Source organism: Hyperolius riggenbachi, chromosome 1, assembly GCF_040937935.1.
Source record: "Hyperolius riggenbachi isolate aHypRig1 chromosome 1, aHypRig1.pri, whole genome shotgun sequence".
Lineage (NCBI taxonomy): Eukaryota > Metazoa > Chordata > Amphibia > Anura > Hyperoliidae > Hyperolius > Hyperolius riggenbachi.
The window spans coordinates 84,404,491-84,431,840 of NC_090646.1; the positions used below are offsets into that span (position 1 = coordinate 84,404,491).

The 27,350-nt window shown below is 44.6% G+C and overlaps 1 protein-coding gene across 7 annotated transcripts in view; it reads left to right on the forward strand.

Annotated features, from left to right (window-relative positions):
* The window catches only part of ZFYVE28 (zinc finger FYVE-type containing 28), a 264,453-nt gene that overhangs the window by 152,701 nt on the left and 84,402 nt on the right, over positions 1-27,350 (forward strand). For 6 of the 7 annotated variants that reach the window (XM_068275968.1, XM_068275950.1, XM_068275960.1 and 3 more), the window contains exons 2-3: positions 7,274-7,414; positions 21,450-21,587. In XM_068275968.1, coding sequence (XP_068132069.1) covers positions 7,274-7,414; positions 21,450-21,587 — 279 coding nt within the window. Of the gene's footprint in view, positions 1-6,436; positions 6,540-7,273; positions 7,415-21,449; positions 21,588-27,350 lie in introns of those variants that run through there. The other variant, XM_068276008.1, reaches the window with a different exon arrangement.

The following is a 27,350-nucleotide window of genomic DNA, read 5'->3' on the forward strand; positions in this document are numbered from 1 at the left end:
CTGTCTGGTGTGTTCTTTGGACTTCACGGTGTTGTTACTCCCAATATTCTCTTAGGCAACCTATGAGGCTGTATTTGTACTGACATTAGATTACACACAGGTGCACTCTATTTAGTCATTAGCACTCATCAGGCAAATTCTTTGGGCAACTTACTGCACTCAGACCAAAGGGGGCTGAATAATTACGCACACCCCACTTTGCAGTTCTTTATTTGTAAAAAATGTTTGGAATCCTGTATGATTTTGAACTTCAAGGGGGGCCGAACACTTTTGCAAACCACTCTACATGTTGTTCTTTAAAGGTTATTATGCTGTTGCTTATCTTTGAGTGCTCGTTCACGCTAGAGGCGTTTTTGGCCAAATTTAAGCGTGGACGTTTTTCTAAAACGCCTGAAAGCGGCTACACCGTGCTTCTCTATGCTGTACTTCAGATTGGAGCTTTCCATCTGCGTTCTGCTCGGAAAAACGCTGCATTGGCCATTTTTGAGGCGATTTTGCCTCAATGGAAGGTATAGGAAAAACGCAAACGCTCACAAAATTGCTTTGTGCAGCGATTGCGTTAGCATTTTTAAGAATCAAAAAGTTCACTTCCTGATCGCTTGGCAAAACGGCTTAGAAAAGCTGTTCACAAAAAAAAAAACGCACACAGGTAATCGCCGGGAATTGGAAATGAAAATCGAGTCAAACGCAGACGGACATGCGGACGGAAACGCAATGTGAAACAAGGCCTTAGAGTAGAGAGGAAGTTCTGAGTTTAGGTCCAGTTTAAAGTGTCCCTCCTTCCTTAGAAAAAAAAACAAAAGTTTGCTTTCCTAAAACAGAAAGAATTTGCGATAATTTCAGGTTAGAGTGAGCTCGAGATGTCTCCCAGTGCATCACTGCTGAATATATGCAAATTAACCATTGTACCCTTAGAAGCTAAACACACCTCCAGAACCGCTGGAATGCAATGATTTGTCAGCTTGTTAATGTGTACAGAGCCATAATAATCCAACATGCATACAGGCTGTTTCGGATTGTTTGATCCTCATCAGTGCATGGCATGGATTAATTTTGGCTCTATGGAGTAGGGCTTGTAAATCCGAGAGGCACAGACTAACCAGCAAGCTCATGGTGACCCAGAACTCCTTAGAAAAAAAAAGGACATTTTGTTATCCTTTGCTCATACCTCCCAACTTTTCGAGTGTTTGACTTATCTTGCTCTCAGAGTCCAGCCTCCGTGTCGCTTCTCTTACAGACACAAACACGTAGAGCTTTTAGAAATGTTGCTCTGCGTTGTGATGGAAGAACAAGCACTGGAACTCCTCACCTCTTTTATTGCCGGAGTAGAAGGCATTGGAGAGAAGCTGGAAATGTTTATCTGAGTGTAAATCCTATTTATTGCTGTTTTCTTGCAGCCAATCAGAGCAGCAGACAGATAAACCCTGGGCTTTAGGGAGAAAAGTCCTTCCTGCAACATATTTTTCAAGTTGGGGAGATCCCAGAACATCGAAGCTCTAGACACCGTGTCCAGGCAGTCCCTGCTAAAGGTGGCCACTAATGATCCAATTTCTAGCGAAAAATCATTCAAGCGATCAGAAATTCTGATTGTAAGTGAAATATTGTAATACATCGTTCACTACACCATCAACGAACCAATCTTTGCTTCCTATCTATCACAACCAACAAGAAAATCCAAATTTTGGTTCGACGAAAATTCATTCGGACGACATTTTTTTCACTCGTTCATAATCGATCGTGTCCATCAACTGAGGTTATTTACAACCAATCCGATCAGAATTTCTGATCGCTCAAACGATTTTTCGCCAGAAATTGGACAGTTAGTGGCCACCTTAAGAGTAACGTTCTCAGGAGCTCAAACTCAAAATCTCCACTCAGCTTATTGAAATGGGTTACACTGATTAATATTTAGATGCTGGATAGGTTGCTGCTAGTCACCGCTGTTAACCCTCTGGTGACTTCACTAGTTATCAGGCTTTCTCAGCTTGCAGCCGTGGCGGCCAATCAAAGGGTTGGATTTACTTAAAGAGAATCTGTACTCTAATATTCTTACAATAAAAAGCATACCATTCTATTCATTATTTTCTCCTGTGCCCCTCTGTGCTGTTTCTGCCACTCTCTGCTGCAATCCTGGCTTGTAATTAACAGTTTTAGGCAGTGTTTACAAACAAACTAACCAGCTTCTAATAGGCTCAGCTAAGCATAGTGTGTGAGTCACTCAGAGTATGCAGGGGGCCTGCAGAGGGTGTGTATCACTTCTACCAATCACAAGCAGCCCTGCACATTCCACACAATCAAGCTTTAGCCCGACAAACAGGACAGAGGAAAGATACATTGATTTATTACAGAGACAGTGCAGTTAGGAAAGACTGCAGTAAGCCAGAGCAGATTAGAACAGGCATAGGAACTTATAGGATAGAAGAACTAAGGCTGAAAAATTTGTTACAGAGTCTCTTTAAAGGAGAAGCTGAACTGGAAAATAGAGAACTGCAAAACAATGTGTTACGGATGTGTGATTTTTAAGAGGAGGAGCTGCAAAAGACTAAATATAACTTTGTCCTACTTTTCCTTGAAAAAGCACAGAAGCTAATATCCAGTCCAGAATTTGACACCCTGAAATATTCTGTCTGCTCTTTCATTCCTCACAAAAAGGACAAAAGAGGATCTTATTTTTTTACATTGAGCAATAGAGAGTGTCTGAGACTCCTATTCACTCATTTGATAAATGCTACTTTAATGTGTAACTTAATTGATTGATTTAAAAAAATCCCTTTTTAAACCCTTCTCTCACCCCTGAATAGAACAAGGAGCTTACCTGAATTAGCAGCAACAACAAAAATTACACAACCGCTTGCTTGTGGTCACATGACTACTGCTGGACTCCCCCTTCAGCTCACACCTACCATCAATGTCTGGAAACTAAGGCCAAAAACCCTGCTCTAGGGGTCACATAAATTTGGGCGCGATGCGCTCTGATAAACTTAGGTGCCGCTATAGGCCCACATGTAAAACTTGTCTATAACTGTAAATTTGGGCGCCAGACTCGCCCGATAAAGTAGATGATGCGGTGGGAACCCACCATGCAAATTGCGGCTATAAATGGCGGACACTCCCACCCACAATTTCATTGTCGATGGCCATGGCACCTATTTTTGGTGAGTCCAGTGCCCAAATCCCAAATGTATAGTTCTAGCTGAATGGGGGGGAGTTGTTCATGAGTGTTGGGAATTCAGAGTTGGATTTTTGTTAGGCATCCACTTGGGGTCAGGTGGGGGGGAGGGGAGTGGGTTGGTGTGTGTGTGTGTGTGTGTGTGTGTGTGTGTGTGTGTGTGTGTGTGTGTGTGTGTGTGTGTGTGTGTGTGTGTGTGTGTGTGTGTGTGTGTGTGTGTGTGTGTGTGTGTGTGTGTGTGTGTGTGTGTGTGTGTGTGTGTGTGTGTGTCTGGCGGTTACAGTTAGGAGCCCACCAGTAGAGTAGGAGTTTGTCTTAGGCACCACAGGGGGAAGGGGTGGTTATTAGGGTTAGGTTAGGAAATGGTAAAATATCTGTAACATTACTGATATTTTGTTACGTTTATTTTGCACCCATTTTTACTTGCAGCTCTATTATAGGTACGACACCCCAGTGGCTGGCTATTTACCATTTTAAAGATTGTCACCATAAAAATCAAATTTCAACAGCAATTGGTCTGAGTGTATTAAGTGAGAAAGATGCTAATCCTGCATTCAAAACCTTCAAAAAATTTTCTGCTGTTATGGTTTGGCGTTATCACATACCTTAGGAGCACTGGCCCTTTAATTGCCATTGGCTGGCAAAAAAAATTGCATGCTGGGGGGTCTTTTTATCTACAGTATAATAATATCAGAGGCGCTATTCGTGTTTCTACAGAGCTACTGTTTTTGTCCCCTATTTTATTGCCTGATGAAGCGGGATGTGCCTGCGAAATGTGTTGCATTTCTTGGGATGCTCTTATTAAATTCAATTGTTTGATTCAGACAGATGTTCATGTCTGCTTTCCGGAGGTAAGTCCACCACTGCTGCCTCCCTAGCAATTTTAAAGTTTTTTTATCACTTTTTATCCTGTTGGCGCCTCTGTTCTCTAGCTAATACTACAGTATAATATATTCCTCCTCTTCCCTTTATTTCCCCCTCCTTCTAATGACACAAGACAGCGCACTAGCTAGTATAGACCTCAGTGGGAGTGTCTGAATACTCTGGGAGGAGGACTGGTAACAAATACACAATTAGCAAGAGGCGAAAAAAAGAGTGAGGAAGGAAATGTCAGGATTAGCTTTATAGAAAGGTAACCAAGATGGAAACTGTCTAGAATAGGATGCTCTGCTTTTTCCTTTATAAAATTCACAGGAATCATAATGTGGACAGTGCAATACATCTGCTATGTAAGTAGAACTAGTATTTATCTACTTATATACAGTATGTGTGTTTTATTTCTAGGTTAGCATGGGTGTCACTTGTTCTTTAAAGTATAAAAGACCCTAAGCAAAGTTACCTAGCTCTGTGGTCCTTTCCTCTCCTTGAATTGTTGGCTTTTGGCTAAAGTAAAATTTTTGGACAGGAAGAGGCATACTTACCGTACACGTAAGTAGGATTGGGAGCCTGGAAGTGATTGGGGAGGTGGAAGCAGAAAGTGGGCGGTGCACCATGTTCAGGGGAACAATAATAAAATATTTCCAAACTCTAACTTCAGGTAACAAATATTGAAACGGGACCAATAACAAGTCCTGAACGCGGGACCCAAAGCTGGACTTCAAATGCACACACAATGTAACCTTTCAGCAGCTCGTATATAAAGCATTGGTGATACTGAAACCTTACATAGAATATTATATGTACTGTAATATCCAGTTTGTGTCTCTGCTCCAATTCCTTTGCAGAGTTTGTTTATACACTGTTTATGTAAATGTTGCCAGATCCCCATTCATTTCTGTTTTGTAGTGCAGTATAAAGGAGAAACTATATGGCTTTTGGAGCAGAATTGCTCCAGCGCTATGTATGTATTGTACTTGGCATCTCTATAGTCCTTCTTCTTCATACTGACTAATTAGGGTGGACATATCTTCCTTGTTCAGCTGTAATTACCGGCTTGTGTAATTAGACTCTGCTACATGATGCTGCAGCCTCTGACGAGCAACTGGGGCTCTTTATCTGTGATCCACCAAGACCATTTTAGGCTTTAACATCAACCACAAATAAACTCTGCTTTTTGTAAAGAGTGACTGCAGTCTAGAGACATCACGTGGTTTAAGCAGGACAAGTCTTACCATCTGCATATGGCTCTCACTAATACTCCTATCAGTGGTGCAGAACCTTCCACTACATAGTGAACTCATATAATAATAATAATAATCTGAACATTTATATAGCGCTTTTCCCCTTTTCGGACTCAAAGCGCTTAAGAGGCCACCCTGCAGTGTTAGGGAGTCTTGCCTTGAACTCCTTACTGAATAGGTATTTGACCTAGCCAGGATTCGAATCCTGGTCTCCCATGTCAAAGGCAGAGCCCTTAACCAGTACACTTTCCAGCCATATAAAGTGATCTTAGGAACAGATAAGACAGGCCCTAAGGGTCCATTTCCACGCATGCAGCTTTTTTTATATCAATAGGCTGCCGTCCGGATCGCATGTCGCAGAAAAAAAAAACAGGGCTGTGGAGTTGTTACAAAAGTCATCCGACTCCTCAGTTTATGAAACCTCTGACTCCAACTCCAGGTACCCAAAAATTGCTCCGACTCCTCAACTCCGACTCCCCGGCCTTGAGAAAAAAAAAAAACAGACAGCATGCTGCATAATTGTGCATCACACATGTGATAACCCCATAGTTGTGTATGGCACGGCTAAAGGGAATCCATATGCATGCATTGTAACAAGTGCAATTCAGAAACTCAAGTGGTAACAGCCAGGCCCTTATTCAAGTCACTTTGTTTCCCTCAGTTTTCTTCTCCTACCGTTACTTTTTATCTTATGTTTAAAATAAATTTTCAGCAGTCTGCAGTTGAAAAATTATCAGAAAGTAGGTGAAAAATTACTGTGAAAATTATTCTGAGCATCTCCTTGCTTGTTGATGACTTAAAAGGCATTTTATTAATAAGATGTGAAAGTATCACCTAGGAGAAAACTCAGGAGAAAAAGTGTTTTGAATAAGGGCCAATTTCTTGCACCCGGTAGCCCACACTTAAAGAGGAACTCCAGTGAAAATTATGTAATTAAAAAAGTGCTTCATTTTTACAATAATTATGTATAAATGATTTAGTCAGCGTTTGCTTATTGTAAAATCTTTCCTCTCCCTGATTTATATTCTGACATTTATCACATGGTGACATTGTTACTGTTGGCAGGTGATGTAGCTGCTGCATGCTTTTTTTGGCAGTTGGAAACAGCTGTAAACAGCTATTTCCCACAATGCAGCAAGGTTCACAGACAAGAAACTGCCAGGAGTATCATGGTCCTCACAATCTCCTGTGGGAGGGTTTTCACCCCAATATCAGCAATACAGCGCCCCCTGATGATCCGTTTGTGAAAAGTAATAGATTTCTCATGTAAAAGGGGGTATCAGCTACTGATTGGGATGAAGTTCAGTTCTTGGTCACGGTTTTTCTTTAAGCTTTTGATCGACCATAGATGAATTTACATTTTCTGACCAATGGTACCTATCTTAATGGTTGTTGTTTTTTTAATTAATGACATCTCGATGCCACTTTGAGTGATTAAAACACATATTTGATTCATAGTTTGGGCAATAGCTACCTGATATTGCTACCAGTGTGTGGAGCTTAAATTGATTTCTGTTTGATCAACATAATTTATTATACACGAAAAAATGCATTAATGTACCATTTTTTTCAAATCGTGAAGAATATATGGCTAGATTAAAAGACAACTGTTGCAAAAAAAAAGTAATATAAACACATATAAAGTTTCCTTTTTCAAGTAAAATGCACTAAATTACTTTTTTTCTATGGTTGCTGTCACTTACAACAGGTAGTGGAAAGCTAACCGACCCATCAGGTTTTGGACTAGGCCATCCTCTCTTTGGACTAGGCCATTCCTAGTTATTTCTTTATTTACAAACCCACTTACGGTACTCTCTTCAGTTGCTTGATCCAGGTGCCAAAACGAGTAGGGACTGACCTATTTGTATAGGTCCTTTCCAGGGAGGGCTTTGGTAAGGAATAATGGGGTGTGAAGCTTTTTTGTAGAATCTGTATAATTGCCAGTTTGTCAGAACTCATGTCCTGTGTGGTTTTTGTCTTTCAGAGGTCGGACCCACAGCTTCTTGCCCAATTCTACTATGCAGATGAAGAGCTCAACCAGGTGGCTGCTGAACTGGACAGCCTGGATGGGCGGAAGGACCCTCAGAGATGCACGCTGCTTGTTAACCAGTTTCGCTCCTGTCAGGTAAGGTCACACTGAGGGACTCCCATATTGTCTCACTGGTGGGGGTAGAGAGAGAGATGAGTGGCTGATATTGGATAGATGTGTTAGAATGGCTGATGATTGATCTTGGCATTGCTTTCCTTCTCATAAGGGATGGTGTTCAAAATGAAGTGGTCACATCACAAAACTTCTCCTGACTATGAACACCAACACAAAGGATGGCAAGTGCCCACTCCCAAGCAGCACTTGGCGATTTAAATGGTCTGCAGGGTAGGCCTGTCTGCATATTTAAAGGGAGTCTGAAGCAATTTTAAAAATAAACATACCTAAGGAGAGGGAGGGCTCTGGGTTCTAAAGAGCCTTCATGTTCTCCTCTCGGCTCCGTGTGCCCTTGCAAGCTCCCCCATTAGCAGTTTACGACCGTTCGATCATCCACTGCTCTCTTCCAGGTTGTGCTGGCTTTGGCAGCCTTAGGAAGCACTCGGGCGTTTGAAGAGGGGCCGCTCCATACTGTGCACACACGAATTCCCTCCCTAGTGCATGCGCAGTGCAGAGCTGCCTGTCTTTGTTAGCCTGAGTGCTTCAGAAAGGTTCTCGCAGCGAGAGATTCAAACGGAGGAGCCTGCACAGGAATTTTGAGACACTGAGGAGAACGGGAACACTCTATAGGACCCATAGTCTTTCCTCTCCTTAGGAAAGCATGTGTCCCTCGTCTTTGCCTTTGATAGCGCTCCCATCCTTAATAAAACTCCTGTTTCCGGAGTGTTTTGGGCATGTGGAGCTACCAGGCTTGACGTAGTGAGTATGTGCAGAGCACTTACGGTTACAGGAGCACGTTCAAGGTACGTTTGGATTCTGTAGAGGAGGTACATTGGGATTAGGGAAGGGAGAGGTGGTATGTTAGGATTAGGGAAGGGAGAGGTGGTACGTTGGGATTAGGGAAGGGAGAGGCGGTGCGTTGGGATTAGGGAGGGGAGAGGCGGTGCGTTGGGATTAGGGAGGGGAGAGGCGGTGCGTTGGGATTAGGGAGGGGAGAGGTGGTGCGTTGGGATTAGGGAGGGGAGAGGCGGTGCGTTGGGATTAGGGAGGGGAGAGGTGGTGCGTTGGGATTAGGGAGGGGAGAGGCGGTGCGTTGGGATTAGGGAGGGGAGAGGTGGTACGTTGGGATTAGGGAGGGGAGAGGTGGTACGTTGGGATTAGGGAGGGGAGAAGCGGTGTGTTGGGATTAGGGAGGGGAGAGGCGGTGTGTTGGGATTAGGGAGGGGAGAGGTGGTACGTTGGGATTAGGGAGGGGAGAGGCGGTGCGTTGGGATTAGGGAGGGGAGAGGCGGTTCGTTGGGATTAGGGAGGGGAGAGGCGGTGCGTTGGGATTAGGAGGGGAGAGGCGGTGCGTTGGGATTAGGAGGGGAGAGGCGGTGCGTTGGGATTAGGGAGGGGAGAGGCGGTGCGTTGGGATTAGGGAGGGGAGAGGCGGTGCGTTGGGATTAGGGAGGGGAGAGGCGGTGCGTTGGGATTAGGGAGGGGAGAGGCGGTGCGTTGGGATTAGGGAGGGGAGAGGCGGTGCGTTGGGATTAGGGAGGGGAGAGGCGGTGCGTTGGGATTAGGGAGGGGAGAGGCGGTGCGTTGGGATTAGGGAGGGGAGAGGCGGTGCGTTGGGATTAGGGAGGGGAGAAGCGGTGCGTTGGGATTAGGGAGGGGAGAGGCGGTGTGTTGGGATTAGGGAAGGGAGAGGCAGTAAATGGGGATTAGGGAAGGGGGAGGTGGTACGTTGGTATTGGGGAGGGGAGAGGTGGTGCGTTGGGATTAGGTAAGGGAGAGGTGGTATGTTGAGATTGGGGAGGGGAGAGGCGGTACGTTGGGATTAGGGAAGGGAGAGGTGGTATGTTGAGATTCGGGAGGGGAGAGGCGGTACGTTGGGATTAGGGAAGGGAGAGGCGGTACATAGGAATTTGGGAAAGGAGAAGCGGTAAATTGGGATTAGGGAAGGGGGAGGTGGTACATTGGGATTGGAGAACCGAGAGGTAATACGTTGAGATTAAGGAAGGGAGATTCTGTACGTTGGGATTAGGAAAGGGAGAGGCAGTGCATTGGGATTGGAGAAGGGAGAGGCGGTACATTAGGCAAAGGCCTTAGGGGGAAAGAGCATTAGTTAAGATATGTGGAATAATGGTGAGGATTTAAAGATGAAGCATGACACCCTAAAGCCAGGTTTCTACAGAATCCCACCCTATTACCCAGTACGTAAATTTCAGTATCTACATGACATGTATGCAGTATCTCGAGTTGTAGAATTGTCCATCAGTGAATGGAGTTCTCTAGTGACCTTTACAGAAGATTGCATCCTGTGATAGTTGTATGCAAGCACGGCCTAAGTGTATAGAGTGCAGAAGTAATAAAGGATGGACCTGCTCTGTGGCTTTATTACTCTTGTGGAACAGTGTCCTGATCTATTCATTTATGTCTCAGCACGGCCCGGCTGTTCCTTGTCTCTATGGCAATGTGATTCCTCTCAGTAAGTGAGAAGATTGTGTTGTGTTAGCCGGGAGAGATACGTAGGTAGAAGGAGTGGGCCTCATCTGTGAGCTGCGTTTCTGGTAGAGCGATTCCACCGAGATGATCTTCTCAAAACAGTATATCCTAATTTCCGCATTCTAGGAAGCCATAACAAGGTGATCTCTATACAAGGGAAGCTCTGCATTTATTATCATGCCGCATGACCTTTATTAATGCTAAAAAGCTTGTAATAAAGTGACCGCATAATTTTTAGGTGGAAAAAAGACAACTCTGGTTGTGTGGAGAAAAATCTATTATTTCCTAAGGAACCATTATATGTATTGTAGACATTTCAATATGTGGCTGCTGAGCTGGGGAAGGCCGTAGCAACACAGGATGGGGGGGAGACCAAAGACCTTTGAAAATACTTCAGGCAGAAACCCCCACTATGGGTTTTCCCGATTGGGGCTGGCTTCAACAATGCCTATTTACCGGTGAGCGGGTTAGTTACTTACCCTTGCAGCTGCCACTTCTAACTTAAAGAGGAACTCCAGTGAAAATAATGTAATAAAAAAAGTGCTTCATTTTTACAACAATTATGTATAAATGATTTAGTCAGTGTTTGCCCATTGTAAAATATTGTAAATCCCTGATTTATATTGTGACATTTATTACATGGTGACATTTTTACTGCAAGTGATGTAGATTCTGCTTGCTGTTTTGGCAGTTGGAAACAGCTGTAAACAGCTATTTCCCACAATGCAACAAGGTTCACAGCCAGGAAACTGCCAAGAGTACTACTCAGAATTTCTTTGTGGGAGGGGTTTCACCACAATAGCAGCCATACAGCGCCCCCTGATGGTCTGTTTGTGAAAAGCAATAGATTTCTCATGTAAAAGGGGGTATCAGCTACTGATTGGGATAAAGTTCAATTCTTGGTCGGAGTTTCTCTTTAAAGGACCACTATCGCGAATATCATCAAATTTAAAATCTATGTAATTGCATAAAAATAAGAAGTATGCTTCTTCATGGGTAAAATGAGCCAGAAGAAAGGATAAAGCTGGCACCATCCAGTTGCTCTTTTACTTTTTTTATTGACAGACTGTCATACAATATAGCGACGTTTTAGAGCGTTAGACTTGCTCCTTTATCAAGCTATGACAGTCCAATGTTATCACATTAAGCAGCAGTTTAAATACCATATCATACATTTGAATCTACCAATCATAGGCTCTGTAATACTAGCAGCCAATCCCCTACCGCCATACACAAGCGGACCTGATGGGGGACTCTTTGACTTGTCTAACGGTCCGAAACGTCACTATATTGTATGACAGTCTGTCAATACAAAGGAAAAGAGCAACTGGATGGTGCCAGCTTTATCCTTTCTTCAGGTACAGCTCGATTCGTGATCGAGGTGGCCTTTGCACATCCGCAAAACACAGTTTGGGATAGTGCAATTCTTCAATCATGTTAGAGTAAAATGAGCCATAAATTGCTTTTCTCCTATGTTGTGGTCACTTACAATAGATGGTAGAAATCTGACAGAGCCGACAGGTTTTAGACTAACTCCTCTCCTACATGGGGTTTTTCACTGTTTTCTTTATGTTCAAAAGCACTTAGTGAATGGCGTTTGCTCCATCCAACTGCCAAAGCCGTGAACGGTGAGCTGGAAGGCTGGAAAGCATCTTTGTATGAATCCTTTTCAAGGGAGTGTCTGACTCCCCCATGAGGAATTGAGCTAGTCCAAAACCTGTCGGTTCTGTCAGATTTCTACTACCTACTGTAAGTGACCGCAACATAGGAGAAAAATAATTTGACTTATTTTACTCTGGAAGAAGCGTACTTATTTGTATACAGTATGTTTACATTAACAGTATTTAAAATTTTACACTTTTTTGCCATAGTGGTCCATTAAAGAGGAACGCCAGTGAAGATGATGTAATAAAAAAGTGCTTCATTTTTACAATAATTAGGTATAAATGATTTAGTCAGTGTTTGCTCATTGTAAAATCTTTCCTCTCCCTGATTTACATTCTGACATTTATCACATGGTGACATTTTTACTGCTGGCAGGTGATCTCACTGGAAGGAGATGCTGCTTGCTTTTTGGCAGTTGGACCCAGCTGTAAAAAGCTACGAGGTTCACAGACAGGAAACTGTCAGAACCATGGTCCTGAAATCCCACTGTGGGAGGGGTTTTACCACAATATCAGTCATACAGCGCCCCCTGATGTTCTGTTTGTGAAAAGGAATAGATTTCTCATGGGAAAGGGGGTATCAGCTACTGACTGGGATGAAGTTCAATTCTTGGTCACGGTTTCTCTTTAAGCAATAATTGAACTTCATCCCAATTAGTAGCTGATACCCCCTGTCCCACGAGAAATCTATTCCTTTTCACAAACAGAGCATCAGGGGGTCTGTATGGCTGATATTGTGGTGAAGCCCCTCCCACAGTGTGATGTCAGGACAAAGGTCCTTACAGTTTGTTGTCTGTGCACCTTGTTGCATTCTGGTATACTGTTCCCAGAGTCCCCGCAGAAGCATCACAGGCTCCCATTGGTTGAAATAGACCAACGGGCGGGAAGAGACTTATTGGTCTATTGCAACCGATGGGAACTAAAGATGCTTCTATTGGGACTCTGAGATCGTTATGCCGACATTTGTTCCATGCAGGCCCCCAAGTGGACGGCGGCAAACAGACTAGTGAGAACACACATGCATTCTCAGAGACTAGCATTGATTCAGTCAGCCTCTGTCGCGTCTGGTCACTACAGAATTATCGTGCAGGACCTAAACTGGCGTTTGTCGGAATGGACCATTTGTACACTTTGAAAGGGACACTGAAGTGAAAAAAAAAACTTATGATGTAATGATTTGTATGTGTAGTACTGATAATTAATAGAACATTAGTAGCAAAGAAAATATTTTCATATTTATTATATACCTTTTTTTCTGTAACATTGCATACTTCTCTAATATTTGCAATTGCAAGACACACTCTGTATTTTAAACTATAACACAAGCAGAGCTAATGACACTTTAACCAGTCTGGCGGTATGGACGAGCTCAGCTCGTCCATCACCGCCGGAGGCTGCCGCTCAGGCCCTGCTGGGCCTATTTTCTTCAAATAAAGAGCAGCACACGCAGCCGGCACTTTGCCAGCCGCGTGTGCTGCCTGATCGCCGCCGCTCTGCGGCGATCCGCCGCGAGCAGCGGCGAAAGAGGGTCCCCCCAGCCGCCTGAGCCCAGCGTAGCCGGAACAAAAAGTTCCGGCCAGCGCTAAGGGCTGGATCGGAGGCGGCTGACGTCAGGACGTCGGCTGACGTCCATGACGTCACTCCGCTCGTCGCTATGGCGACGATCTAAGCAAAACAAGGAAGGCCGCTCATATTCTGGGCGCCGGAGGCGATCGGAAGAACGCCCCTGGAGCGCCCTCTAGTGGGCTTTCATGCAGCCAACTTTCAGTTGGCTGCATGAAATAGTTTTTTTTTTATTAAAAAAAACCCCTCCCGCAGCCTCCCTGGCGATCTTATCAGAACGCCAGGGTGGTTAAACATCCCAGGAGGAAAAATGCCATCGAAATCTGTCTCTGTTTCTTTTATGTATAAATGCTCCAGAAAGCGGTCGTGGAGCTCAGATAGATAGCTGAAGTTTCTTCCTGTGTTGGAAACAATATCTGAGCTGCTAATGTTAGAATCCAGGGATGCTGGAATCCAGGGATGCTTTTCAGAATGTCCAGGAACCCAGCGCTCGCTGCAGTCGGACTCCGGAAAACGCACAGGAGCCAGAGCAGCTGAGCCCTGGCTGTTAACCACGTGGCCGGCCCCAGCACCATACACGCCGCTACCGCTTCCTGCTGATCAGAGCTCCATGGCTGTCCCCATGGCTGACCGAGCCAGTCCCTGCCAGACTGAGCCCCAGGACCACTACAGTACTGCAGGCCCCACTGCTGGGTCTCACCGAGCAGTCGCCACTGATCGGCACTCCAGCCGTCTCTGCTTCTGGACCGCAGGTGAGCCCTCTCCTTCCGAGCTGCCTCACATTGCCTGCCTTCCTCGCATCCACCACCACCAGGCTCCAATGGAAGACACCCGTGGCTAGTGGCCTCCACACCACCTGCAGATGCTGCTGCTCCAGCGGCAGACTAGGCCACCTGTGTAGAGGAGCACTTACTACCTATGCTGCAGGCACCTAACCTGGCTACACCTATCCCTGGCTACCTATGCTGCAGTCACCTATCCCTGGCTACCTATGCTGTGGCCACCTACTACTGGCTACACCTATCCCTGGCTACCTATGCTGCAACCACCTACTACTGGCCACACCTATCCCTGGCTACCTATGCTGTGGATGCCTATTACTGGCCACACCTATCCCTGGCTACCTATGCTGTGGACACCTACTACTGGCTACACCTATCCCTGGCTACCTATGCTGTGGACACCTATTACTGGCTACACCTATCCCTGGCTACCTATGCTGCGGACACCTATTACTGGCTACACCTATCTCTGAGGCCTGGTTCAAATTAAAGTTAAGCCCCATCTACACGATACGATTCTTTGTACGATTTGATTACGATTCTACAAAATAATGGTAAATCGAATTGAATCGAATTCCGATCAGACATGTTGGATTTAATCAGATCGTAAATAGAATCGTAATCGAATCGTACAAAGAATTGGATCGTGTAGATTGGGCTTAACACCACTTGGACTTTTGCAACAGCAGGGTGAGCCTTTTTTCCAGTTTTATCCGGGGCCCCAAATCTCCCAGGGGCTTAATCATATGTATGCCGAAGGAGTGGGGCACCCCACACTAGGGTGTGGGGGGGGGGGGTCACATTTAGTGTAAGGAGAGCCCTGGGTCCAAATAATTGTATAATACCATCATACCGTGGTATGTTTTTTTTTACGGTTATCATACCGTGGAATTTTATACCGTTTCAACCCTATTACACATACAAATCATATCATAAGTTAATTTTCACTTCATTCCCTTTAAAACATACTGATGTGAACGGATGCGTAGGATCCACTCATAAGCATTCGGATCGGTTACGCTTCCCTATGTTTTTGTGCTAGTGTGAATGGGGCCTTAGAAACCAGGGTATCATGCTAACCTTTGCTTTACTACCTACTATCCAAAAATGAGTGGCCCAGTGGACAGTTACAAAAATGTGTGGATCCTTCTTCAGCTGAGATCTGGGCCTCCTGAGCGCTAGTAATGTTATAATGCCTGGGCTGAGGGGATTTACTTTGTATTATGGGGAAGAGAGAAACTGAAATGGCAAGACAGTAAAGAGAGGTTAAAGAGGAACTTTACCGAAAGATCGTAGTAGTGTGGAAAAAAATAAATCCATACATTACAAAGTGAGAAGGTAAACATAGAAGATGGATCAAGAAATGATTGGTGTTCGTTGTGTAATTCGTTTATGTAGCCTTGATCCGCCTTGAGTCTGCGGGTCATCATCCTTATTACCGGTAGACAAGAAGAAAAACAGATAGCACCAACTGCTGTTATCTGTTAACACACTCACCAACAATTTCCTGTCTGTGAATCTTGTTATATTGTGGCAAACTGTCAAAAGTACCGCAGTCCTGAGAGCTTCTTGTGGGAGGCGTTTCACCACAATATTAGTCACACAGCGCCCCCCTGATGGTCTGTTTGTGAAAAGCAATAGGTTTCTCATGTAAACGGGGGTATCAGCTACTGATTGGGATTAAGTTAAATTCTTGGTTGGAGTTTCTCTTTAAGCTGAAAGTGTGTGTGTGTGTGTGTGTGTGTGTGTGTGTGTGTGTGTGTGTGTGTGTGTGTGTGTGTGTGTGTGTGTGTGTGTGTGTGTGTGTCAGCAGCCGTTATTTACCTTCACACAATGCAACAAGGTTGCAGAGAGGAGAGAAAACTGTCAGGGACAAGGCAATGACATCACACTGTGGGAGGGGTTTGACCACAATATCAGTCATACAGACATCCCTGATTACATTTTTTGTTGTTGTTGAGGGGAAAGGGGGTATCAGCTACTGATGGGGATAAAGCTTAATCTTGGTTTAATGTCCCTTTTTTAAAAGCAACAAATAGATGCGGTTTTCCAAGCTTCACTTTGCCATTTGTGTTTACTAAGTTTTTTTTTTTTTTTCGTTTTTTTTTTTAAACCTTATTTCACTAGCGCTGCAATTTTTTTAATCTCATAATAGAAAGTTTCATTGAAAATAATTTACCCTTAGAGGTTACAAAAGACAACACTAAATGCAAATTAAGTTAGCCAGATGCCAAAGAACTCCCTGGAGCTTTATTACGGAGCTAATTAAAGTCTGTAGATGTAAGTATTGCTTGTCTGGTGTTCCTAGCTAAATATGTGCTCTGCCAAAAGAATACAGGCCAATAACGTGATAAAGCGTTGTTTGGGAAAGCGGTGTGTAAGCCGTAAAAAGCACAGCTTAGTTCCTGCAGAGTGAGATGCGGTTTCATCATTAACCCCCTGCTGGATGTGTAGAGGAAGATGCAGTACAGCTCAACGCCGAGCGCAGATTGGAGGAAGGAGCGTGGCCTTTCTGCTTCTTCTGATGGGGACTGTCAGTCATCCACATCGCCAAAAGACAGAGATAAAAACACAGATGCGGAGTTATTATAATATTGTGCCATTCTATTTGGTAGTGTACAAGAGATGAGGAGATGGTGTTGGGTTGGCACTACAGTGAACACCTGATGCGTGGAGCTGCAGACGGTGAGCTTGAAAGTGTGCACTCCTCATAAGGCAGCTTCACTAGCGTGCTCAAGCAATAAAGCAGATGCAATGTGGAGCAAGGAAGATGTGAAGCTGGCACTGCTGTGAATGCTGATTTACTGGTACAGAAATGTTAAAAAGTCACAAGTGCAGGCTTGCAAAGAATGACAGATACAATGGTGGTGGTGGGTGCTGGGTACAGGATGCCTGACGGCCGTTTTGCGCCGAATGCGCTTATGCGCAGGCTACCAGTAGCCAGTACCAGTAACATTTTTGTACCAATAAATCAGCGTTCACAGCAGTGCCTGCTTCACATTTTCTTTGTTCCTCTATTTGGTTGTGTGTGTGGGGGGGGGGGGGGGGCGGGGGGTTGAGTTATTAATCTTTTTTTTTGTTTTTTTATAAAATACAAGCCTATTATGCAGTTCTGTTCACATTTCAGGCTTGGTAACGGGAGAACCTCCTCCCATAACGGATACCAGAGCCCAAACACAGATGAGAAACGGCACATATCGTCACCTGTTGAGAAACGGGTGACGTCACATGGAAGCACAGAGCACTCGCGACCAGGGGTTCCGTACTAAAGTACGTGTGCCGGCAGAGGTTGCATTCTGTGGCACACGTGCAGCTTGGCCAGAAAGCCGTAATGCTTCCGAGCCGGCCGACCAGAATACGGGGCCACGGGGCAATTGCAGCTACAAGAGAGGGCAAAAAGGAGAACGGGGGAAGTGGTGAGCAATCAGGACGGCTCACCATACATGCCTGCTCCCCCCGTTTCTCATCTGTGTTTGGGGTCTGGTATACTTTAATTTTCTGCTCACCTTAGGTACACTTACACTTTAAATTGTACATACTTGTGGCTTCCTCCAAGCCCTTTCAAGCTTATGGCTGCTTCGCTGCCCTCTCAGTCCACCTCGGTAAACAGTAAATACACCACTCGGGGTGAGTGGCGCATGCACAGTCCAGCCACGCGCGCTCCCAGCAATGTGAATGCAGAGGGGGTACGTGCACAGCCAAGCTGCACATGCACTGAACACTGCGACTACAGGATTCACCAATCAGTCTATCGAAGGATCGAGGCAGCTCAGGAGAACGGTGAGGGAGCCATCGGCCAGAGGGCTGAAGGAAGCCCCAAGTATGTAGAAGTTTGAGGTTTATATTGCCCATCTCCGGTTTCCTTTAATGGTGAGTGAGGTGGGTTAAAATGTACCTGAGGCAAACCTCTGGAAACAAAATGGCATAGTTGCCTAAGAAGAGGGAGGCCTCTGTAATCCTGTAGAGGCTTTCCATGCCGTCCTCCGGTCCAGCTGCTGCCATTTTTACAGTCGGTACTCTTTAAAGGATACCTTAGCGCTAATGTAAATCTAAAAATGACGCCGTTTGTGTGGGGGGAGGTGCGCATAGGCTTACTGCACCTCCTGTGGCCCGGCATCTTCTATGGTTCGCCCGCAGTGCCTCCCGTTCTGTATATCCCGGTCGGCGCCCTTTGAATCGGACATACGCATGTGCATGCGCAGTATGTCCTATTGAGCTCCGCGTGGTCGCACTCGCCGGTGGAATATGTGCATGCCGAAACGTCTTTGCGCTGGCGTGCACACGCTCCAACGGCGAGTGCCATCACAGGAACCCCAATAGGACGTGTGATGCACATGCGCACCGCGGTATGTCCAGGTCAAAGGGCGCTGACCGGGATATACAGAACGAGTACCAAATGTAAAAATGGCAACTGCAGGACGGCATGCAAAGCCTCTATAGGATTCCAGAGGCCTCCCTCTTCTTAGGCAATGTTCTAAAATCTAAAAATGATACCAAGTGTACCACACAGAGCATAATTTTTAGATAAGTTAGCACTAAGCTGTCCTTTAAAGAGAAACCGTGACCAAGGATTGAACTTCATCCCAATCAGTAGCCGATACCCCCTTTCCCATGAGAAATCTATACCTTTTCAGAAAGTGATCATCAGGGGGCTCTGTGTGGCTGATATTGTGGTGAAACCCCTCCCACAGTGTGATGTCAGGACCATGGTCCTGACAGTTTCCTGTCTGTGAACCTTGTTGCATTGTGGGAAACAGCTGTTTACAGCTGGTTCCATCTGCCAAAAAAGCAAGCAGCATCTCCTTCCACAGATATCACCTGCCAGCAGTAAAAATGTCACCATGTAATAAATGTCAGAATGTAAATCAGGGAGAGGAAAGATTTTACAGTGGGAAAACACTGACTAAATCGTTTATATATAATTATTGTAAAAATGATGCACTTTTTTTATTACGTTCTTTTCGCTGGAGTTCCTCTTTAAGCAAATTGTGTGTGTGTTTTTCTTTTATCGCAGTGAAGCGCTTAGGTAATATCTGAATCTACAGCTTGTCATTGTGATTTGTAACAAGCGCTAATTACATGGGAAAGCCTTTCTCCATGAACTCGGCAGCTTGGCCCGCCATCGGCCTAATGAGCTATAGAATGTGCGTCTGTTACCTGCGACACGCTCGCTATGCTCTCCACAAACGTTCTCTCTCCGCACGCGCTGCAACCGTCATAAATCTCCCGCCTTTCATGGCAGAAGCGCGATCCGGGAGACGGATTGCTAAATATACGTGTAATCTGCATTTCTCCCAGCTGCACATGATAAATCTTTATATTAGTCAATAACTGCGGGAAATGGCTCTTCACCCGTCACGGCTCATCTGATTTATACAGCGCAAACTCCGGCCAGTAAAAAATTTACGCACAAAAGTTGGTTATTTAAAATTTCTTTAACTCCTGGTAGTACTTAGATTTACAGTCCTAGTCAAGTCAGCAATGTAACGCATGTATTTTTCCATCGAGACGGGCCGTAAAGTGCCGGCATTATTTGATTATTGATGTGCTCACCAGGTTGTAACTCAAATATGATTACTGGTATGACTGCTCAGTTTATTATGCAGTTGTCCTTTGGGGCAGGCAAGCTGTTCTGGGATATTCCCGGAGAGCAGAGGAGATTAGTAGCCAGAGCATGGCTGAGAATAGAACACCGCTAATAGATTCACCGATCAAGGGTTAAAGGATATGCGCAATTTCACTGCCTCTGAAACCATTGAAACAGCATTGAATTTAATGACCCAGGATTGAACTTAATCTCAGTCAGTAGCCGATACCCCCTTTCTCACAAGAAATCTTTTCCTCATCTCAAATATATCATCAGGGGGGTCTGTGTGGCTGATATTGTAATGAAACCCCTCCCACAGTGTGATGTCATGACCATGGTCGTGACCGTTTGCTGTCAGTGAACCTCGTTGCATTCTGGGAAATAATGGCCATTTCCAACTGCCAAGCAAGCAGTATCTCCCTCTGTGCACATTGTTAGTGGGTGTGGTTATAGTTCATGGCAGTTCTTGCTGTTTGTTTTTCTTTTCTGCCAGTAGTAAAGATGGTTACCCACAGGCTCCTTGTGGATTGAACAACATGAACGATTTAAATGGTGAATATCAACCATTTCTTGATCTTCTCAGTATACAATATATTCATTTTTTCCCCCCATTACTGTTTTTCAGTGAAGATCCTCTTTAAGTATAAAACAGCAACCTAACATATGATAAAGTGGTAGTTAACACCTCCTTGCCTGCACTTTCATGGCCGAGAGCATTCTGTGCATGCAAGGAGCGTGCTGTCGGGACCGGTGGGTGCACAGTAGCTCTCGACTGGTGAGTCACCGAACCTCTTGAGCTGCCCAGTTGATCAAAAGAGCATAACGGTAGGAAATCGAGGGACCTTTAAGGCTTTGTGGAGCTGGAAAAAAACACAGGTAAGTAAATAAGAACTTTTCCCCCATGACAGGTACACTCGGTTCAGGGACTGTTTTCTTAATGCATTTTTAGTAATGTGTTTTTATATGTATTTTTAATGGTTATAAAATAACAAATACCGTATTTTTCGCTGTGTAAGACGCACTTTTTCTTTCTTTTATGGCGGACTCAGGGAATCCCTGACGTACGTACGCCCGCTGGTATGAACTGCTGACTCGCCGCAACGTCGGGAACTCCCTGCATTGTCCCCCCTTGTGTCTCTCTCTGTCCCCCCCCCCCCTGTCTCCTCCCCCGTGTATAATTAGCAGTGTGAGAAGCTTGTCTCACCTTATCCATGGCTCCCTCAGTGATTGCACACCTCTCGTCTCCTGCACGGCTCCTCTAGTGTTGTTTTCTGCTTCTCACATTATAAGCGACTTATCTCATCCGTAGCGTTGGGCTCACGAGTTCCTAAAGAATCAAATTTGTGATTCAAATGAGGCTTAATTGCCTCAGCTGTGTGGCTGGGAGAGAGTCAGTCGTCTTTTATGCATTCCAAACATCTTGCACGCACCCTATGGGAAGCGTGCAAGACTCAATGCCACACACTTCCTCCTTCCGGCTTGAAGGAGGAAGTCTAATTTGAATCACAAATTCCAGTCCTTAGGGACTCGTGAGCCCAACGCTGCTTATCCGTTTAGTGACAGCTGTGTGCCTTTTTCCTCTGTCAATTGCAAGAGTAAGAGGCAGGGGACCTATGTATACTTTACAACTTGTACTACATGTACCCTTATAGAGGATTGTAAGGCAGGGCCATATAAGATGTATGTTTAGTAAACACATTACAGTGGTTTTCAAAATTTAGATTTTTGCAGTTTAATACCACCTTAAGCAGCAAAGCCATTTTAGATGTGTGGCAATCTTGGACAGGCTTTATATATCCTCCGTGATCTATCAGGCTGTCATCTATTAGCTCCATCCAGTGTCTGTGGTACACTGTAGAAAGGTCTAAGACCTGTAAGCTGATCTCACTGTGAAGAATCCTCTTTCATTTGTCTTTCTCTTGTGTTTCTAGGATAATGTTTTGAACATCATAAACCAGATCATGGAGGAGTGCATTCAGCATGAGCGAGCAAATCGAGATTTTTGTGTCAAGTTTCCAGAAGAGATTCGTCATGATAATCTTGCTGGCCAGCTCTGGTTCGGGGCAGAGGTAAGACATTTTGATCAATGCATTTTATGAACGCCGTATCCATCACTTCGGTTGCTGCTAAATGGCTGTCTGAAGGAAAGGTGACCTGTGGAAACAAGTGATGGCAGATGTGTTGGCCATGCCTGTCCTGTGTCACTGCTGTGGATGTACTAGTGAAGGTTTTTAGACCATTAAAGCAAGAGATCTTCTAAAAATAAAGCGTTTCACTTACCTGGGGTTTCTGCAAGCCCCTTACAGCCTTCCTGTTCCACGACGCTCCTCAATGATCCTACGTTCCCTGCCGCCAGTTAGTTTCGTTACTTGACTTGTAAGTCGAGAGTCCACTGTGCCTGCGCAGCCCTGCCAAGCGTATCCTTTTTCCGTGTTCCCATCTGCAATAGCGCTATTGCGTACTGGAATGCGAAGGAGGCGCAGTGGCCTGTCGGCGAAACCGAAAGTAGCTGGCAGTGGGAGAACGGAGGATCGCTGAGGAGCGCCGTGGGACATGACGGCTGCAAGGGGCTTGAAGAAGCCCCAGGTAAGTGAAACACTTAATTTTTAGATCTTCAGTTCCGCTTTAAAGCGAAAAAAAGTGAGAAAATAAACCTCATGATATAATGACATGGTTGTGTAATACGGATAAATAATAGAATATTAGTAGCAAAGAAAATAGTATCATTTTTATTTTATAACATTGGATTATTCTCTAATAATTGCAGTTTCCACAATACACTCAGCATTTTTAAATTATTTCACAGAGCAGGCTAGTGACCCTTTGAACCTTTCTCTGAAGAAATTATGAGAGACATTTGAGATGAGTGCTTCAAAAGACAGTGCTGTCCACGACTTTATAAAGTCGCAGAGCTCAAAGAAGCTAGTTTTTGCATAGATAACTGAAGTGTCTTAACTCCTGTACTGTTTCTTAACTCCTCCTGTACTGGAAACCACAAGAGACTGGTTTCTGTGCACGTTCAAATCATTATAAGTTTATTTTCACATGAATGAAGAATAACCCAAAAAAATGTGGCTGATGTTACTTCTTCTGAGATTACCATGACCTAAAGATCTCTGATTACAGATAAGTCATTTTCACCCTCCATCACTGATAAAATATACCTGGTACCCGACTCACGGGCTGCATCCAGCTCCACCGCGGTCATTCTGCATCCTGATTCCTTTGCCCAGTCTGTACATTGCCCCTACATTCAGTATTCCTTAAGACCCATACTCACTATGTGTTTTTTTTTCTGGCGACTCGCGTTTTTTTAAAAAAAAGCAAAGAACGATCGTAATCTTGGGACATGGGTACAGGCACACGATTACCAATTAGATCTCTGCAGTGGCAGGCAGCTGACACAGCTGAAGCATCAAATTACAACTTGTGCTTAATCACAGATGAGGGGGAATTAGACTGGCTAAACTCTCTAAATACATACAGGGTGCATTTTTCTATGTTTTGCTTCTGTCCTGTGCAAGAGTTCAGGTCCACTTTAAAGACACTGCTGCGAAAAAAATATATATTATATTGTTATTATTATTATTATTATTTGTTTAACCTTTTCGGGACCGGCCACCTACCCCCCCTTAAGGACCAGGCATTTTGCGCGGGAAGGGGGTGCGCACGTTTGGGGGGGTCAGGTGGCCGGATCCCGTGTGTGGCTGCCTGGCATTGTGTCCCTCCTTGGTGGCCTGGGCTCCCCCTTCTGCCAGCAGCCTTCACTTACCTTCCAGGCTCCAGCGATGAGCCGCACGGGACCCTCTTCTCTGGCCGGCATCTCCGCTCTGTCTGACGAGCAGTTCCGGGTCGCGGCTTGATGACGTCATCAAGCCGGGACCCGGCGCTGACGTCAGATGGAGCGGAGATGCCGGCCTGAGCGGAGGGGGGCGCCGATCGTCGCTGGAACGGCAGGGAGGTAAGTGGATCCTCTTCTTTCCCCCCCTGCCGCCGCAGCTGTCAAACAGATCACTACGATCCGACGTCGATCGTAGTGATCGTGTGATCAGCAGCCATACGCGATGGCTGCTGATCACTCGGGGGAGATGTCGGCTGTCATATGACAGCTTAACCTCCCCCTCCGGGTGCGCACGATCGCGTCGGGAGCGGAAACTGCGGGCCGGCGTAGATCCTACGCCGCATCAGGCTAGAACAGCTACAAGTGCGGCGTAGGATCTCATGCACATGGTCCCGAAAAGGTTAAATAGCGCCATCATCTCCCGTGGCGCTGTATATATAATGATTTGTATGTTTAGTACAGCTAAGAAATAAAACATTAGATGCAGAGATATGTCTACTAATGTTTGCAGTACAGGGAGAGTTAAGAAACTCCAGTTATCTGTGCAAAAGAGCCACTGAGCTCCACGACTTTCAAGTAGCAGAGAGCTCTGTCTTCTGAAGCTTATTATGTGAACTGTATTTTCTTTTTCTCCAGAGGACAGGTCAAAAGTTCACTGACTTGCTCTGTAAAATCATTTAGAATGCTGAGTAGCGTGTAAACTGCAAATATTAGAGAATGATGCAGTGTTAAAAAAAACACTATATAACTGGAAATAAAAATATGAGTATATTTTCTTTGCTACTAATGTCCTAGTAATTATCCATACTACACAACCAATTCATTATATCATTATTTCTTTTTTTCCGCTTCAGTGTCTCTTAGGTTATTTTAAACACTTAACCACCCTGTCGTTCTATTGAGATCGCCAGGGCAGCTGCGGGAGGGGTTTTTTTAAATAAAAAAAAAACTATTTCATGCAGCCAACTGAAAGTTGGCTGCATGAAAGCCCACTAGAGGGCGCTCCGGAGGCGTTCTTCCGATCGCCTCCGGCGCCCAGAATAAACAAGGAAGGCCGCAATGAGCGGCCTTCCTTGTTTTGCTTACATCGTCGCCATAGCGACGAGCGGAGTGACGTCATGGACGTCAGCCGACGTCCTGACGTCAGCCGCCTCCGATCCAGCCCTTAGCGCTGGCCGGAACTTTTTGTTCCGGCTACGCTGGGCTCAGGCAGCTGGGGGGACCCTCTTTCGCCGCTGCTCGCGGCGGTTCGCCGCAGAGTGGCGGCGATCAGGCAGCACACGCGGCTGGCAAAGTGCCAGCTGCGTGTGCTGCTTTTTATTTCACTAAAATCGGCCCAGCAGGGCCTGAGCGGCAGCCTCCGGCGGTGATGGACGAGCTGAGCTCGTCCATACCGCCCGGCTGGATGTAGGTGCACTAATACTTTAAAGCTCTGTACTCGTGCAAGACCACGGTCGCCGGAGAATAAGCGATCCTCAGCGGTTAGCAACAAGTGAATGACATTGGCAAACATTTGAATTTAGTGATGGCACAAGCACTGTCTGCCAATTGGATCATTATCGAAAGCGCCAAAATGAGGACCCAAATGTGTGAAAGTCGCCACACATAAGTACTTTGAATGGGCAGATCCTTTTGTTATTGATCAGTACAAACCACTAACGGCAATTATCGTCCGAACCAATCCTTCCAGACACATGGGTCTACATGGACAATAATCGCTTTCTTTTACCATCGTCGAGACAATCTCAGCCTTACCACCGTCTATGGTTCGTTTCCAATGACCACGGTCTAGCATGTGTATGTAGTCGGAGTCATCTTGTGGTGGAAGATTTAAGATTACTTTTAAACTTAAAACATAACAAAATTACAAAAAGAAACAACGTGGTAATTGACGTGGCTACAAAGCACTGAGGTGAACAATTGAGGCTCTCTTCCCCATTCTTATATTGTCCCCCAGTAATGTTGCACAGTAGAGGCAGAGGTTATGTTGCCTGCCTACGTCGGTATCATGGAAGAATTACAGCTTCCATTTAAGTATGCTGCTTGTGTTCCGGTGCGAGTGAATTAAAGAGGAACTCCAGTTAAAATAAAGTAATGAATCTGAAATGAAAATACATTTATGATATAATGATTTGTATGTGTAGTACAGATAAGAAATAAAACATTAGGAGCAGAGACATAAGTCTAATATTGTTTCCAGTACAGGAAGAGTTAAGAAACTCCAGTTGTTATCTATGCAAAAGAGCCACTGAGCTCCACGACTTTCAAAGTCGCAGAGAGCTCTGTCTTCTGAATCTTATTATCTCAGCTGTCTGACGCTGTATTTTGTTTTTTCTGCAGAGAACCGTTCAAAAGTTCACTAGCCTGCTCTGTGAAATCCTTTAGAATGCTGAGTGTAATGTATTAACTGCAAATATTAGAGAATGATGCAATTTTATAAAAAAACAAAATATATATATATATATATATATATATATATATATATATATATATATATATATATATATATATATATATATATATATATATATATATATATATATATATATATTACTGAAAATAAACATGAGACTATTTTCTTTGCTACTAATGTTCTAGTAATTAACCGTACTACACAACCAATTCATTATATCATAAATTTTTTTTGCTTCAGTGTCACTTTAATTTTTACAATAATTATGTATAAATGATTTAGTGTTAGCCCATTGTAAAATCTTTCCTCTCCCTGATTTACATTCTGGCATTTATCGGATGGTGACATTTTTACTGCTGGCAGGTGTTGTCAGTGGAAGTAGCTGCTGCTTGCTTTTTTGGCAGTTGGAAACAGATGTAATTTCCCACAATGCAACAATATCAGCCATACAGAGCCCCCTGATAATTTGTTTGAGAAAAGGAATAGATTTCTCATGGGAAGGGGGGTATCCGCTACTGAATGGGATGATGTTCAATCCTGGGTTACGGTTTCTCTTTAAATCATGTAGCCGTGATTTCCAGCACGTCATTGCTGGAGAGTGAGAGCTCTGGAACCTTTCACACACCAGCAGAGTGACCTGCACCACTGGTATCAGAGTTCAGGGCTCTGTAGAGATTGCTTTAGCTGTTAATGGTATTGTTTAGAATTTAATAATGACAGTACAAGATCATTTAGGACCTTTGGTACGTCTTCTGTACTTCCCCCTTGAGTAAACTTATATTGGAAGAAATTAAAGTGAACCCGAGGTGAGAATGATATGGATGCTGCTATATTTATTTCCTTTTAAGCAATACCAGTTTCCTGGCTATCCTGCTGATCCTCTGCCTCTAATACTTTAAGCCATAGACCCTGAACAAGCATGAAGCAGATTAGGCGTTTCTGACATTATTGTCAGGTCTGACAAGATTAGTTACATGCTTGTTTCTGGTGTGATTCAGACACTACCTCAGCCAAATAGATCAGCAGGGTTGCCAGGCAACTGGTATTGTTTAAAAGTAAATTAATATATGGCAACCTCCGTATCACTTTCACCTCGGGTTCACCATGCCGGTGCTGTGTCCAATTGTGCTGCCCTAAAATGTACGCTGCCCTGCATGCACAGTTGGATCCTGTACATCTTAGCCCTGAATCCATGGCAGCCTAGAGGGGGACTAGTAATAGTTTGAGACACTTTCCACATCTGCCCTAAGGCTTTTATAAAGGGGTAATGTATATAAAATTGGGTTAAAACCCACTAAAATCATAAAGGTGAGGTGGCTTACCTCAATAACGACAAGCTCATAAGAGAAGATATTTATATGCACAGGCAACACGTTTTGTGGGCCAACTGCCCACTTCCTCAGACCAATAAAAGTGTTGTGACTGCAGATAGCCTAAAGCATGAGACGCTTGGTTCACACACAAATCTGTACATTTCTGGTCCAGTCCAGCTCTGTCATGTTAGTTTTGCATCTTTTTTTGTATCAGTTTTACCTGACAGGATTGGAACGGTACACCTTTTATGTGCGAACACACCCA